This window comes from Thermobia domestica, chromosome 2 (assembly GCF_964235325.1).
Source record: "Thermobia domestica chromosome 2, izTheDome1.hap1.1, whole genome shotgun sequence".
NCBI lineage: Eukaryota > Metazoa > Arthropoda > Insecta > Zygentoma > Lepismatidae > Thermobia > Thermobia domestica.
Window position 1 is genome coordinate 386,153,922 of NC_137455.1, and position 13,272 is coordinate 386,167,193.

Below are 13,272 nucleotides of genomic sequence, written 5' to 3' on the forward strand. Positions count from 1 at the left end.
TGATGTCTCGACTCGAAAAATGTATATTTCTCTGTTGGAAAAGCCGTGTCTCGACTCGAATTTTGTCAGGAAAATCCTGTCTCAACTCGCCTCGTGCGCATCCCTAACCATAATGTTGAAATTTTGTTGTCCGTAGTAGAAAAATTGGGGGGGGGGTCGTGGCTCAGTGGTACAGCGCTTACCTCCTGTGCTTGGGGTTCCTGGTTCGATTCACGGCCAAGCAAGTTTGTGGTGGACAACATCGTGTCCGTGAGTTTTCTCGGGGGTAGTTCCGTTTCCTCCCACAATCTCATTCCACCGAGTCATCTGTTATCACTCACATGATTTAGTCATCCCTCCCTTAACCTAAAGGGCCTAATCATAAGGCGTTAAATTGAAAGATAGATAAACCACTTGAAAAAAAGAAAACCTTTAGAGCGCGACATCATTTTATAATGCTATGATAATTATGTAAAAGTCGATAATTAATAATAATAATAATTTTTCTAAGAAAAACTACTGCGAAACAGAGAGTTTAAAAAATTAGTAAATATCAAACATATCCGGAACTTATGATGCCTGATTACCTATAGAGATAGTAGGAGAGCAAGTGCTCGTGTTTACTTAAAAAGAAAAGAGGCATAGCCCAGCCCTTGTATGGGAGGCTGGATGAAGCTGCGTGAGTGATGGATGATGCATTTCCTTTGCTAAAACTTAATTGTTCGAAGCTTTTGTCTATAGGAAGTCAACGTGACGTGACCATGAACTAAACTTTCCATCCAAGTGTTTGTTGTCGTCGTCTTCTTTTGTTTATTTAGATGACACGGATGCAGCCTTTTCAGAGAAGAGTGAATTTTTAAATCTTTTGTATTCACAATTGATATATTGATAACAGAAACATGTTGAAACAATGCGCTTTGAATTGGAGGATGAGATTGTTTTTAGGAGGATTTTTATTTACTCACTTGCTCTGAAAACGCATGTTGAATACCTTTTAGAAACTTAAAAAATGGCCGTGGCTTTTCCTGTGAAAGCAGAGCTGAAGGTGAAAAGTGGATTGATTTTTATCATGTATGCGCTGATGTATGCAAATGCTTAATCTTATCTTATAATGGTTATGACCTTTATGCTTAATAAGATGGTAAATGATGATACATGATCACTGGAATGGGTTATACTTTAGAGTAGGTAAAACCATTTTGTATTAAAGTCCATTTTGAGTAAAGTTCGATCTATTGTACTTGAAAAGAAATAAAAAAAATATAATTAACCCTTCTACGCCCGCCAGGGATTTGAACGAAATCGTAGACTCTTATGTTGGGGGTCATGGTGACCCCTTAATTATCACAGAGACATGATTGATACAAGTCATACCTTTCATAAAAGTCCCTTACTTCATTTACTGATTTTATTAAAAGTAGGAGTAAAAGTAAGCCAATAAGAATATGCAACTTTATAATCAAATACTGAAAATATTCGCAATAAAATTACAGGACTTTGCCAGGTTGGTAACTTAAACCCAATTGCAATCACTTCTTCCTTGTTATATTGTAATCTGACCACTCTTAATATGAGACTTTTGTACACTTCACATCCACTGGCGCAAATCCCGGGGGAGATGAGGGGACATGTTCCCTCCAATCATGGAACTGGCGGGACTGTCCCCCCAATGATCAGATTTGAAATGTGTTTCTTTGGGAAGAAATGTAATGATTTGTATCCAATTGTCACAAAGCAAAGTGAGATGAAGTTGATGCCCCCCACCCACCCAGAATAAGCCTCAAATAATCTGCGTGCCTCCTAATGTTGAAGACAAATCTGCCTGCCTCCTAATGTTGAAACCAAGAAAGGTATGACCTGATCCACCACAGCATTGTTTTTCAACTTCATAAATATTTTGAACATCGCTTTATATATACATAATACGAGAACGATCTTACCCGTCCGTCCCAATGTTGAAGATAAATTTGCGCCACTGTTGACATCAATCCTTCTACCTAGGTACACTCATGTCCAAAATGATTGTCGCATATCTATAACTGTCTTCTTGTAAGAATATAATATGATGATTTTGCAGGGTACTTTTAGTACTGATACTATGTGTATAATCGGAAAATGTATATTTGTGGTAAATTTCATAGGAAAAGAATTATAAATACGAAAAGTAAATGAGTAAAACAAAATGTCGCAAAATGGACAAAAAAGTCTTCTTTACGTTTTATTGTTCTTATTTATTGCTCTTTTCACATGAAATTTTCCACATACATGTCTTTGCCGATTATACAATACTAACATTATAAGAAATGCCGGGCGAATTTATCAAATTATATTCCTACAACAATATATTTATAGACATGCGACGATAATTTTGGACATGAGTGTACATGTGATACGGTCTGAAGTAAGTTTCCCACTGGTTGTACTAGACACATACAGGCCATATGCAGAGTCGTTCTGACGCGTGATTAGTGTCATACTAAATAGTTCGACTAATATTTGTTTCCTGCAATAGTCAGGCCTTTAGTATGACGCTAATCATACGTCAAAGCGACTCTGCATAAGGCCCATACGTGTCCCAAAAGTTAAGCTTCAGTGTGTGAAATTCATCGAAAACCTTCCTATACAGATCTTTGTTCATAAACTATTCTGACATTCGCCTGGTTTAGACAGGCACTTAGGGGAAAATCAGGAGAAATTAAACTTTTTAAATGATCAGCTTGAGCAAAACTAAAACTTTGTAGCTATATATTGTGCACTAGTTCGTATTCAATCTGTAAATATACATTGTCAAATTCAGTGAACAATCTAAAATTCGTGCATTGAGTAACCGTAAAAATATACGTTAGCTCAAACTGGCAAAAAAAAAAAAAAAAAAAAAAAAAAGTACTTAGACCAGACAAATACTGGAATAATTTGTAAATAGGAATTCATGAAGAATGTTTCTAAGAAAACCTACATCGGATTGGATTGGTTGAGTTCAGAAAAAAAATTCAGTTTAACGTCCCACGATTATATCCTTTTAGGCTAAGGGAGACGATAACTAAGGGAAGTGAATGATGCAAGAATTGGTGGAATGAGAGTGTGGGAGGAAACGGGAGTACCCCGAAGAAATCGACGGACATGATGTTGTCCAGCAAACTTATTTGACCTTGGATCGAATCAGAGCCCCACGCATCAGAGGTAAGCGTGGGTACTTATCTCGGAATAATGATTTACTGAGCCACTGTGTTCCTCATTTCAACACCAAGGTTGGATGAGGCACCAAGGGGCGTCTTCTTTCAAGGGAGATCTGAACCACTATTCCGAGATAAGTACTCTCACCACCGTTTCGGATAGTATCTAAATTTAACCGAAATGACGCTAGTGTCCGTTGATATTTGAATGTAAAAATTAATCTGGGAAATACCTTCGTAAAGTTGAAATTAGTATTTGCGCAGGATACACTATGACAACTGTGACTGCTAATGTAAACATGGATCTCAAGAAAATGGCAAGGAAGGGGCAGAAAAGGGAGGAACTGTTACTAAGGAGAAGAACCTTCATTTGAGAAAATTCAAACTCACTTTTATTCTGTGTAAACAAGGCTCCCAATACCCCACATAAGAGGTAGAACCCTCACTGAATTGGCTTGGCTCAGTTAGGTCCACTAGCTCCATTTTGCCTGTGTAGCGGTAAATCTGATTTCTTTAACCATATGAGTTGTAGAGTTACATGTAGGTGTTCTGTATTCCACTGTTAACTGAATTCCCGTCTTCGTGCAACCACAATTAGTATTGCCCACGAGGTGAGACGGAATTTTCGGGACCAAACAACGCTTATACATCATCTTTTCGAAACGAGACATCTCCAGATCTAGTCTCGTGGGTAACAGAACTCACAATTTTAGTACATTTAACAAATCAGACATGTTAATAGAGGTTTAGTTTAAAAGAAGAAAAAAATGTAGATTTCGAAATAAATTTTGATCCAAGTAATCTGAATTCACCAGCGCTGAGGATTGATAAATAATGCAATGGCTGTAAACATTCGCCGGAAATAGTAGTCTATGAAACGATGCGTAAAACCCGGAAGTAAACCTCACACCTTAAATACAATGTGAAAGTATTCGTAAATACATATATATTTTGTTCTGGCAGTTTTTACAGGAATTGGTAGCTTTCGATAGTATCCTGTTTTTTTCCTCTCCAACACACCACGCAGTTGATTCATTGGATTATTGTAAACAAAAATAGGAACTACACTGACTTTAATAATCCTTGAAAATCTTCATACTAGACTAAATTGGGGAAACAACCTAGATATTAAGAAAGTGATTGCACTAAATACGGTTGTTATGGAGGAAAGACTTGAGGCATGTAATGTTCTGACTTGCTTAAGTTATATTTGCTTAAGGTCAGTTTAAAGGAGTGCGAATCACTAATGGATAACAGCACATGTCCAAATTTTTCCAAAAGGAGATTTATTTTGGTAGGAGCAACAATTTAAAGTAATTCAATCAAATTCAGGAAAATTAGTATCCAAGGCGTGTATTCAGAAGATAATTGGTGCAATTTTTAATTACTTGTTTCCAATAATAGAACTCGCTCAACAATGAATAAATACAATGTTCCTGAAGAGTAAAATTAAGGGCCTTCGGTAAGCTGAATTCTACTATTTGGAATTTTAGTTAGTAATTTAAATATAGTAAAGAATATATAAAATGTAGAAAGTAAGCAAGGTAGTACGTATCTACAAAGACGTTATTATACAGGATTCCTACTGGTCTGGGAGGTCAGGGAAAGAAGACTGGAAATCAGGGAAAGTCAGGGAAATTTTATGCAAAAATTCTGAAATATATGAGAGGTTCACATCACAGGCACAGTCAATATCTACAACAGAAAAAAGAAAGATTTCTGAGAAGAGGAAAAGAAAGAAGCAGCAGCATTTTTAAAAAATGAAGAAATTAAAGAATGAAAAAGGGCGAATGATAGTAGAAACAGACGTAAAGCAAAAGGAGATTATAACAAATTGATGACATTAAAAACGACATAAGCAATATTGCACAAGTCACAAATCTTAATTGAAACAAAATGTGAATATTTTACTGTAACCTTGTTACTATATTAGCGAATGTTTGTTTCAGTGTCAGATGTTCGTAGGTAATATAATAATTGCAGTATTGGATAAGTACCGTAACATATCTTTATTGAAACTGGATATGGATATTTGAAAAGAGCCTTGTCATTATTAAATGAATGTATAAGAAGTATCGTATCTTCAGTCATGAAAGTCAGGGAATTTCCTGCCAAAGATTAGAGAGAAGTCAGGGACGTAGATTTCTCCGGATCAGTAGGACCTTTGTTATTTGAATTAATAATTGTTTTGAAGGCCACTATTTTGACATCATAAGCTGTACGCCCAATTTTCTGGTCTCTAAGAAAACGTTAAAAAACTATTATTAGTTTGTGTTTTGTAGATATTACCTGGTTTACTTTCTACGTTTCTTATATTCTTTATTGCCTTTAACTATTCATTAAAATTCAAAACATTAGGAGGAAGGGCATACCGAAGAGCTTTAAATGCTTAAAACAAATAATTAAAAATGGCACTAATCATTTTCTGAATATATAAAGGTAACCAAGAAAGTTCTGTCGCTTTTTGTGGAGGTCTGTGTTCAATTGGCCCTCATACTGTGAGTTGAATGCGAAAGGAGATAAGGTGAAGGTCAGTTGTTGGTGTGGGTATATCCAACATACTGCCTGGTTGTGGCAGTTCTGCTACATCGTGAACTTCTAAGGACAGAGTGAACATGGGACCTCCACAGAGCGCCATAAGGGCGTGTATGTTGTACGGAGTTCAAAGTGGGTCAAACGCCGCTGCAAAGAGACGGAAATTATGCCAGGCCTTTGATGAGGATGCCATGGCTACGCGGACAGTGCAGCGGTGGATTAACAAGTTGAAGGACGGTGACGAAACACTCGAAGACCAACACATGTACAAAATGAAGATCTTCAAGCAGCAATTGAGGCGAACAGTGGCCAGGCATATAAAAAGATGGGACTACAATTCATTGAGAGTGGAGAAAGCATTCGGCAGCACCTCCATCAAATTGGGAAGATTACAAGTTGGTCGATGTGTCCCACATGATTTAACTCCTAGCCAGAAGGCAACGCGAACGGAAAGCTGTGTTTCTTTGCTGTCACGTCTGAGAAAAGAACCATTTCTGGACAAGGTGTCGACATGTGATGAGAAGTGGATCCTGTACGAAGCTCCGCGGAGCCGTCCTCATTGGTTAGCACCCGATGATCCGGCTCCAAAATAGCTGAAACCAGCACTGCACCAGAAGGTCCTCCTGTGTGTTTAGTGGACTGCTCGCGACATCGTGAACTGCTACCAGCTGGTCAGAGAATCAATGCAACTGTGTACTGTCAGCGTTGAGCCGTGTTCAAGAAAAACTCAAAACTCTGGAGCCAGCACTTCTGAACCGCAAAGGGGTACTCCCGTTACAGGATAACACTAAATGCAACGTGGCTAGGATGATCCAGGACACTATTCCTATGCCATGGATGGGAAACACTATTGCATCCACCATAGTCCCCGGACATTCCACTGTCCGCACATGTTCCATTCCTTGAACAATTCGTCAAAGAACGCCAGTTCAAATCCCTAGTAGAGGTGCAAATTGCACTTGATACCTTCTTCGCTTCACGGTCACAGAGTTCTACCGCGATGGAACGTTGGTTGTCGATGATATTGGTTACAATTTTTGATCTTCCCTGTACGTCTTAGGTGACATATCGATGTTCGAAGGTGGTGGGTGAAAAAGCGACAGAACTTTTTTGGTTATCTTTATATGATCATGATTTATTTTGGATATTGTCGGTTCTTACAAAATGTTTTGAAGAGGTACGGAGCGTGCTGCCATCTATTGGTGATACTCTAGCCTTCAAGGTCACCTTAAAAGAATTTCTAAATTTTGATACAACATAGTAATGTTTAAACTATCATAAGGAACTAAGTTTGAACTATTCATAGTCAATTTCAGTATCGAATCAAATTACCTTCTTACATGTTTATTAGAAATTTTTAATGTTGAATGAGTTTTAACTGTATATATTTTTAAAATTATTTTTTTAAAAAATGTTTGTCCATATGCCTTGTTAATGTCATTACAAACGAAACCCTAACAAAAACCCTAACGAAACCCTCTATCATAATAGTTACTTTAGTGATGTTTGTTTGCATTTAAATATGAGGGATAATCAGTAATAACGCACATTAGTTTATGTAGAAGAAAGTGTAATAGGTAACACATAAAGAATAATGTAGAAAGTAAAGGCTCGTATTAAAGCTACTTTTCAACATAGCTATTTCTTCTATCGTGGCACAGGTTTCAGATATGTTCAAGTATGTCTATTTTTTGAGAGTATACCCATCTGTGCACAATGGATTTGGCTTCGTCATTAGAATTGAAATGTTAAACGACCAATAATTTCTTCGTCGAACCAAGATGATTATAAATCTGTAGGTGCCAGACCAAGACTGGACGGCGAGTGGTTTTTAGTGATTGTGACATGGTGTTCATTTGATGCTGTTACTTGGACGCCCGGCAAAAGTATTAGGCTCAAGCCTCAGTCCTGTTCCGTTGCTCACAATAAGAATAAGATTTCGTTCTTTAAAACTTGGTGTGCCATAACATAAAAACTCAAATTCAAACAAGGATAGGTATATCATGAGTTTACTTTAAGCTTTCAAAAATATATTAATTATTTTTGCCATTCAAAAAACTGATGGACCTAGACCCTCCGGCCCCGGGCTAGATCCGCCACTCAATACATACCAAGTTTAAAGTTCTCGCCTCGACGTAGAGTAACAAGGGAAAAAAGTATTACTCTTTCTTTAAGTTTCAACTCTTGATTCTACAGAGAGTAACCAAGTTCACAATTGCCAATTAAGCAGGAGCTTTACTGTACTTCGTATACGTCAATGCAATAAGAAAGGGGGGAGCAAGAAGATTAATTGTACAGTCCGCAGCAAAAAACCTGCAACATGAGCATGTAAGTTTATTGTGAAACTACGCCTAACAGCGCAGGGAACGCCTAAGTGGCACCAATCACGCCAGGAGAAACCTTGGCACCCTCACTTGCATACTTATTTTGGAGCAAAAGACTTCGTCGTTTCACAATAAACTTACATGCTCATGTTGCAGGTTTTTTGCTGCGGACTGTACCACAACATACCGAGAGGATAAAAGCAAGAGGAGACCAGAAGAAGCCATAATGGTTGAATCTTGATAGTTGCTATTTACATCTGGAAGCTTCGTTCAGCAAACTGTATGATTACTGTCGTTTATTTTTCTTTGTTATTATTTACTATTTTAAATTTCTTTTCGTTAATATTTAGTTTTTGTTCTTTTTTGTTTTTAGACATTATTATTTATTTGTCGTTATTTTTTTATTGTTTTCAGTTGTAGTATTTGCAAAACCACTGCATTCAATGGTGCTGAAAACGGGGGTCATGACAAATCTGCAAGCGCAGTCACAGGTAAAACACTGATTGCACTGTCTCTCTCATATTTTTATTTACTAACATCATTTTGCGCAGTCATTTTAACCTAATACGCTTGAATCCATATGTTCCAAATATGTAGTACAGAGTATTATTATAAAACCATTATTAAAAGCAATCATTTGGATTTTTTAAAGTAAAATTTGGAATTTGTTTCAGTAAATATTACTTTGTTTGCTAATTTTTTTTTTTTTTTTTTTTTTTTTTACCTATATAACAATATACAAATTCTCCAGTAAGAAGCTAAAATATAATTTACTAATATTGATTGAAGAACAGTAGTCTCAATATATTTCTCTTACTTAGGATGTAGGCTTCGCCTGTGTGCGCTGAGGATAATATTACTGTATCGTATGAGGAATTCAAACACCATCATTAAAAAATCACTCTTGAAAAAGCCTACACTGGATGTAGGCGAAATATATTGTGACTAAAGTTATTTATTCTCGAAGGAGTAACCTTACCATTCCTGTTTCGTCTCATATATTGATTAAATGATAAATATTGGTGGAAAAGAGATTATTCTGGTGTTGCTGATTCTGCAATTATATGTTGATTGCTGCGTAATGAACCTACCAATGAGCCACCGTAGATTTTTGCCAAAGGAGCTTGTGGCCCATTGATTGGTTACCATTTGATTTTGTACAGTTGGTTACGTAGGTTTCGGTAAGTTACTCTTGCTTTTGTCCAGGGATATACAGACCTTGTGGTGAATCATTTAGTTTCTTGTCCAAACAGCTCTGTGACTTACCACTTAATTATATTCAAAGGACTGTATGACCAACAGCAGGGCCGGCCCTAGGCAAATTGCCGTCCCGTACAATGGCATTCATTCCCCCCCCCCCCTCCAAAAACCACAAATCTTAGAAGTATGTGATTCCATCATGAACAACGAAGAAGAGCAAAAGTGCACGCACATTCAGAAAGGTCTAAACACTACAAATACAATCTCGTTGTGTCTGTTTTTTTTCTTTAAATAATAATCTTATTATGTTAGTGAAAGATAAAGCAAACACACGTACACAGGAAAGACTGTAATCCTTTTTATATAATTCAATATCAAGCTTTAAATATATCAGTTTGCAATTCCAGTGCGACCAGCTCTTTATCTTTATTTCTTGAGTTTTCTTCTACATCTGTTATTTTTTTTTATTTATTTTTTTTTTTTTTCAACTTGATTCCACCTTCAATGATAAGTAACTTGTTTGTGACAAAGACAAGACTAGTTTTCATATTAAAACTGTGATAACTAAGTGGGAACAGGTGTTCACTACTCTTCGAGAATTGAGCTCTTGTATTTGTCAACAATCAAGCAATTCATGCTGGGATTTGTTTGACAGTTTGCTTTAGCACTGTTCATGTGACATGCGACCTAAACATGATCTGTGAATGTAGTATTCAGATAGAAGGTCAGCTTACTAAATTTAACTACCATCATTATAAAGTATGTTTCCAAGAAGAAATATTTATTTTAAAGAATATAGTTACGGCAGATTTTGCCGTTCCTCGAAACTTCCCGCCCTGTGCAGGTGGACGTGTTGCACATATGGTAGAGCCGGCCCTGACATACTGGTAGGTTACTGTAGTTTTTCTATCTGCGTTCACTATTCCACAAGTGAATCATATTTTACACGAGCAACAAGGCAAAAATTGATTACGTGGCTTATAGATGAATCCCTACCATAACTCTACATAAAGCAGGTTTTTGGAAGCAGTGTATTCATTAAACTTAAATCAATTTACAAGGCCACTAATTGAATCGTCGGCATCATTGTGAATTAGCGTTATCTGTGATGCCAGTCAACATGCTCAAATTAAACATTCTTATTTTCTTTCTGAGGTTCTTGTACTGTGACCTAATATTTATACAGTTAGTCGTCGACTTACAACCAACTTAGGTCACGACTAGACAGTCGTGAGTCGTCCAAGTGGTAGCCTATTGTCAGTGCAATATAAAATACCGTACTTTGATCAATTCATCAGTTGTTTGCCCGTTTTTAATTATCTATACGCATTTAATTCTAAATCCACAATGTAAAAATATATTTATCAACACAACAGGCAGATTTCCAATTACAGTGTTGAAGTATTACAATACATTTTTACAGCTTTTTGAGTATCTTACATGACATTGTGCATACATCAATTTTATGTTTTTGACATAATTGTTGTAGACAGAACTTACTCTCCAGATTGGTGACTTCAGCATTATGTAGGTCCTAGACTTTTTGCATTAGAAGAGACCTGTCATGGACGTTTAATGATTATATAGTTTGAGCAATCGAATTCATTTTGAACTATTTTTTGGAGGATAGTATAATGTTTTCATGCACAAAATTGGTCATATTCCTTTAAACTTAGTAATATTAGCTTTTCTATATTAGTGATATACGTGTTTTTATTCGTTGATAATAATAAATACCTAACTCAACCTTTATAACCGGTCGTAAGTGCAGGTAGTCATAAGTCTACGACTAATTGCATTATTAGCTCAGTATACTAATTGATTTCTTTGTAGTTTATGAACGTAAGCTTTGGGTTTGTGATGAAATTATGAGTTATTATTTAACACTGTTGAGAATTCTCTATGAAAAGTAAATTAGCTTAGTTATATCCAGTGTAGATCGAAGATCTCCAACTACAGAAAGATAATTGTGTATTTGGCTTTCCTTTATTTTTCAGCTTTCGTTCCGTGGTGTACGCAGCTCCAAATTCCGTCATGTGTATGGCAACCCAGCCAAGAAGGAGAAATGTTACGAGAACATTAAAATCACCAAAAATGCCCACGATTCCAACTTCTGTGCGGTCAACCCAAAATTTGTGGCTATCGTCACGGAGGTTGCTGGAGGAGGAGCATTTATGGTTCTCCCCATTGACAGGGTACGTTACACTCATTGCATTTCGATAAAATTATATGTAAATGATGAATTAATCCATGTACTAGAAGTGTCGTTTCTTAGCATGTAGAGAGCTAGGCATTTTCTCCAAATTTCACCCTATCTTAGTTTGATACCACGTTCTAGTCTCTCAGCTTTATACCATCTGGTGACCCCTTAATTTACGCTGCTTTTCGTGGAGTGTTACATACATCTATCCTGGGACCTTTACTTTTCATTGTAATCATAAATGTGTAATGCTTCACTTCGTGATCGATTACAAGATTGTATTTATATTTATTTCATTTACTGTTTTTATAGTTTTGCTGTTCTGAAAATTCTTATTTATGATGTTCAGTCGTTTATTCATTTAATAAATTATTCTATATTGTTACAATGTATGTATCGTACAAATTTCATACAGGCAGTAGACAACTTGGATTTTAGTCTGTACCATATATTTACGATGTTATCTTAAAGGAAAAAAAAAATTGTACGGGGTACGAAGACAAGAGATTAAGATCGGATAAAAGATGGCGCTGTAAACCTAATAGTCCAGTAAAGATAGCCCATTTTTCTGCCAAGAAAGGAACAAATTAGTAACAAGCTGAAAATTGGTATGGAAGTAGGGGGATGTGTCAGGAATAACATACTAAAAGTCCCCTAAAATCCCACTGTAGCTTTTCCCGCAATTTTGAAAAATGTCCGCCATCTTTAGACGATGACAAGGAATTTATGGAAATCATCACCCTTTATGTTTATTCCTCTAGCAACCGTTCTAATTATCACAAAGCCATGAATCATATATGGTTGGAAAGCTTGAAAGACAGAAAATCTAAGTAAATAACATATATGCCCATCGTACTAAATTTCTAGAAGAAGAGGAAGAAGAAAACAGCTTTTTTTATTTAAAAAAGATATATTTTCAGAAATCATGAGAAGTTTGCAACACTGACAGTTATTGCACACCAACGAAACACCACCAACAGATGCCCTTGATATTTATCTCAGTCATAGCCAACAATGACACAAATCGGTGCAATACAAGCCGAGAAAAAAAATATAACTTATGTTACTTTCTGACCTCTTTGTACAAAAGTGCATAAGGTGACATACACTTTCACGGTTCTAGTCACCTTCTTTTATCACATAGGACCAAGAGTTATATATCATTGGAAATCTTAAGAAACGTAAATTCGAACGAGGTAACACTTATACTAATCAAGCCCAATTTGTGGAAGAAGCGCAAAACTCAAGATTTCGGGACAAAACGTGATTTTCGCAATAAATTCTTTAAAACTTGCAACACGGACAATTATCGTATGTTAACAAAACTGTTACCGTTTTCACTATCATCATTATTAATTTACTCTTAAAATGGCCAACGTTTTTCCCAATGCAGTAAGCTTTTATGATACATAGTTTTACATCACTTAAATGTAGCACAAAAATCATTTATTGACAGCATTAGAAAGTAGCAGAAATTGGTAGTCTCCTATTCATAGGAAAATCGTAATTCACACACTAAAGTAACTCTCAACTACAGTAGTGATTTGAAAGTATTTTTTAAAAAAATGTCTTGTTTATAACTAGAATGCAGTTTCCCTCCTAGTATTCTTCAAATTAACTTAATATTTACATTACACGTTAGTATGCACTTTAAGAACATTCGAACTTATTTTATTAGAAATCGATGAGGTTATCATTATCTCATTCATCTCTATGGTCTTCATCATTTGGTTTTGCATTCATGCATCCAATTCCTCGACATTGACATAAATTAGAGCACACGATTCCTGCTTTTCGACAACCGTACATGCTTTCACAGCCCTTTTTACAGTTACAGGATATTACACGGAGCGGGTTCCTT

At 36.2% G+C, this 13,272-nt stretch overlaps 1 protein-coding gene across 5 annotated transcripts in view; it reads left to right on the plus strand.

The window, feature by feature from the left end:
- LOC145678894 (coronin-2B-like) overlaps nucleotides 1-13,272 on the plus strand; it is a 244,502-nt gene that overhangs the window by 171,463 nt on the left and 59,767 nt on the right. For 4 of the 5 annotated variants that reach the window (XM_081749479.1, XM_081749480.1, XM_081749478.1 and 1 more), the window contains exons 2-3: nucleotides 8,426-8,502; nucleotides 11,209-11,406. In XM_081749479.1, coding sequence (XP_081605605.1) covers nucleotides 8,455-8,502; nucleotides 11,209-11,406 — 246 coding nt within the window. In that variant the 5' untranslated portion in view covers nucleotides 8,426-8,454. The remainder of the gene's footprint in view (nucleotides 1-8,425; nucleotides 8,503-11,208; nucleotides 11,407-13,272) is intronic. The other variant, XM_081749481.1, reaches the window with a different exon arrangement.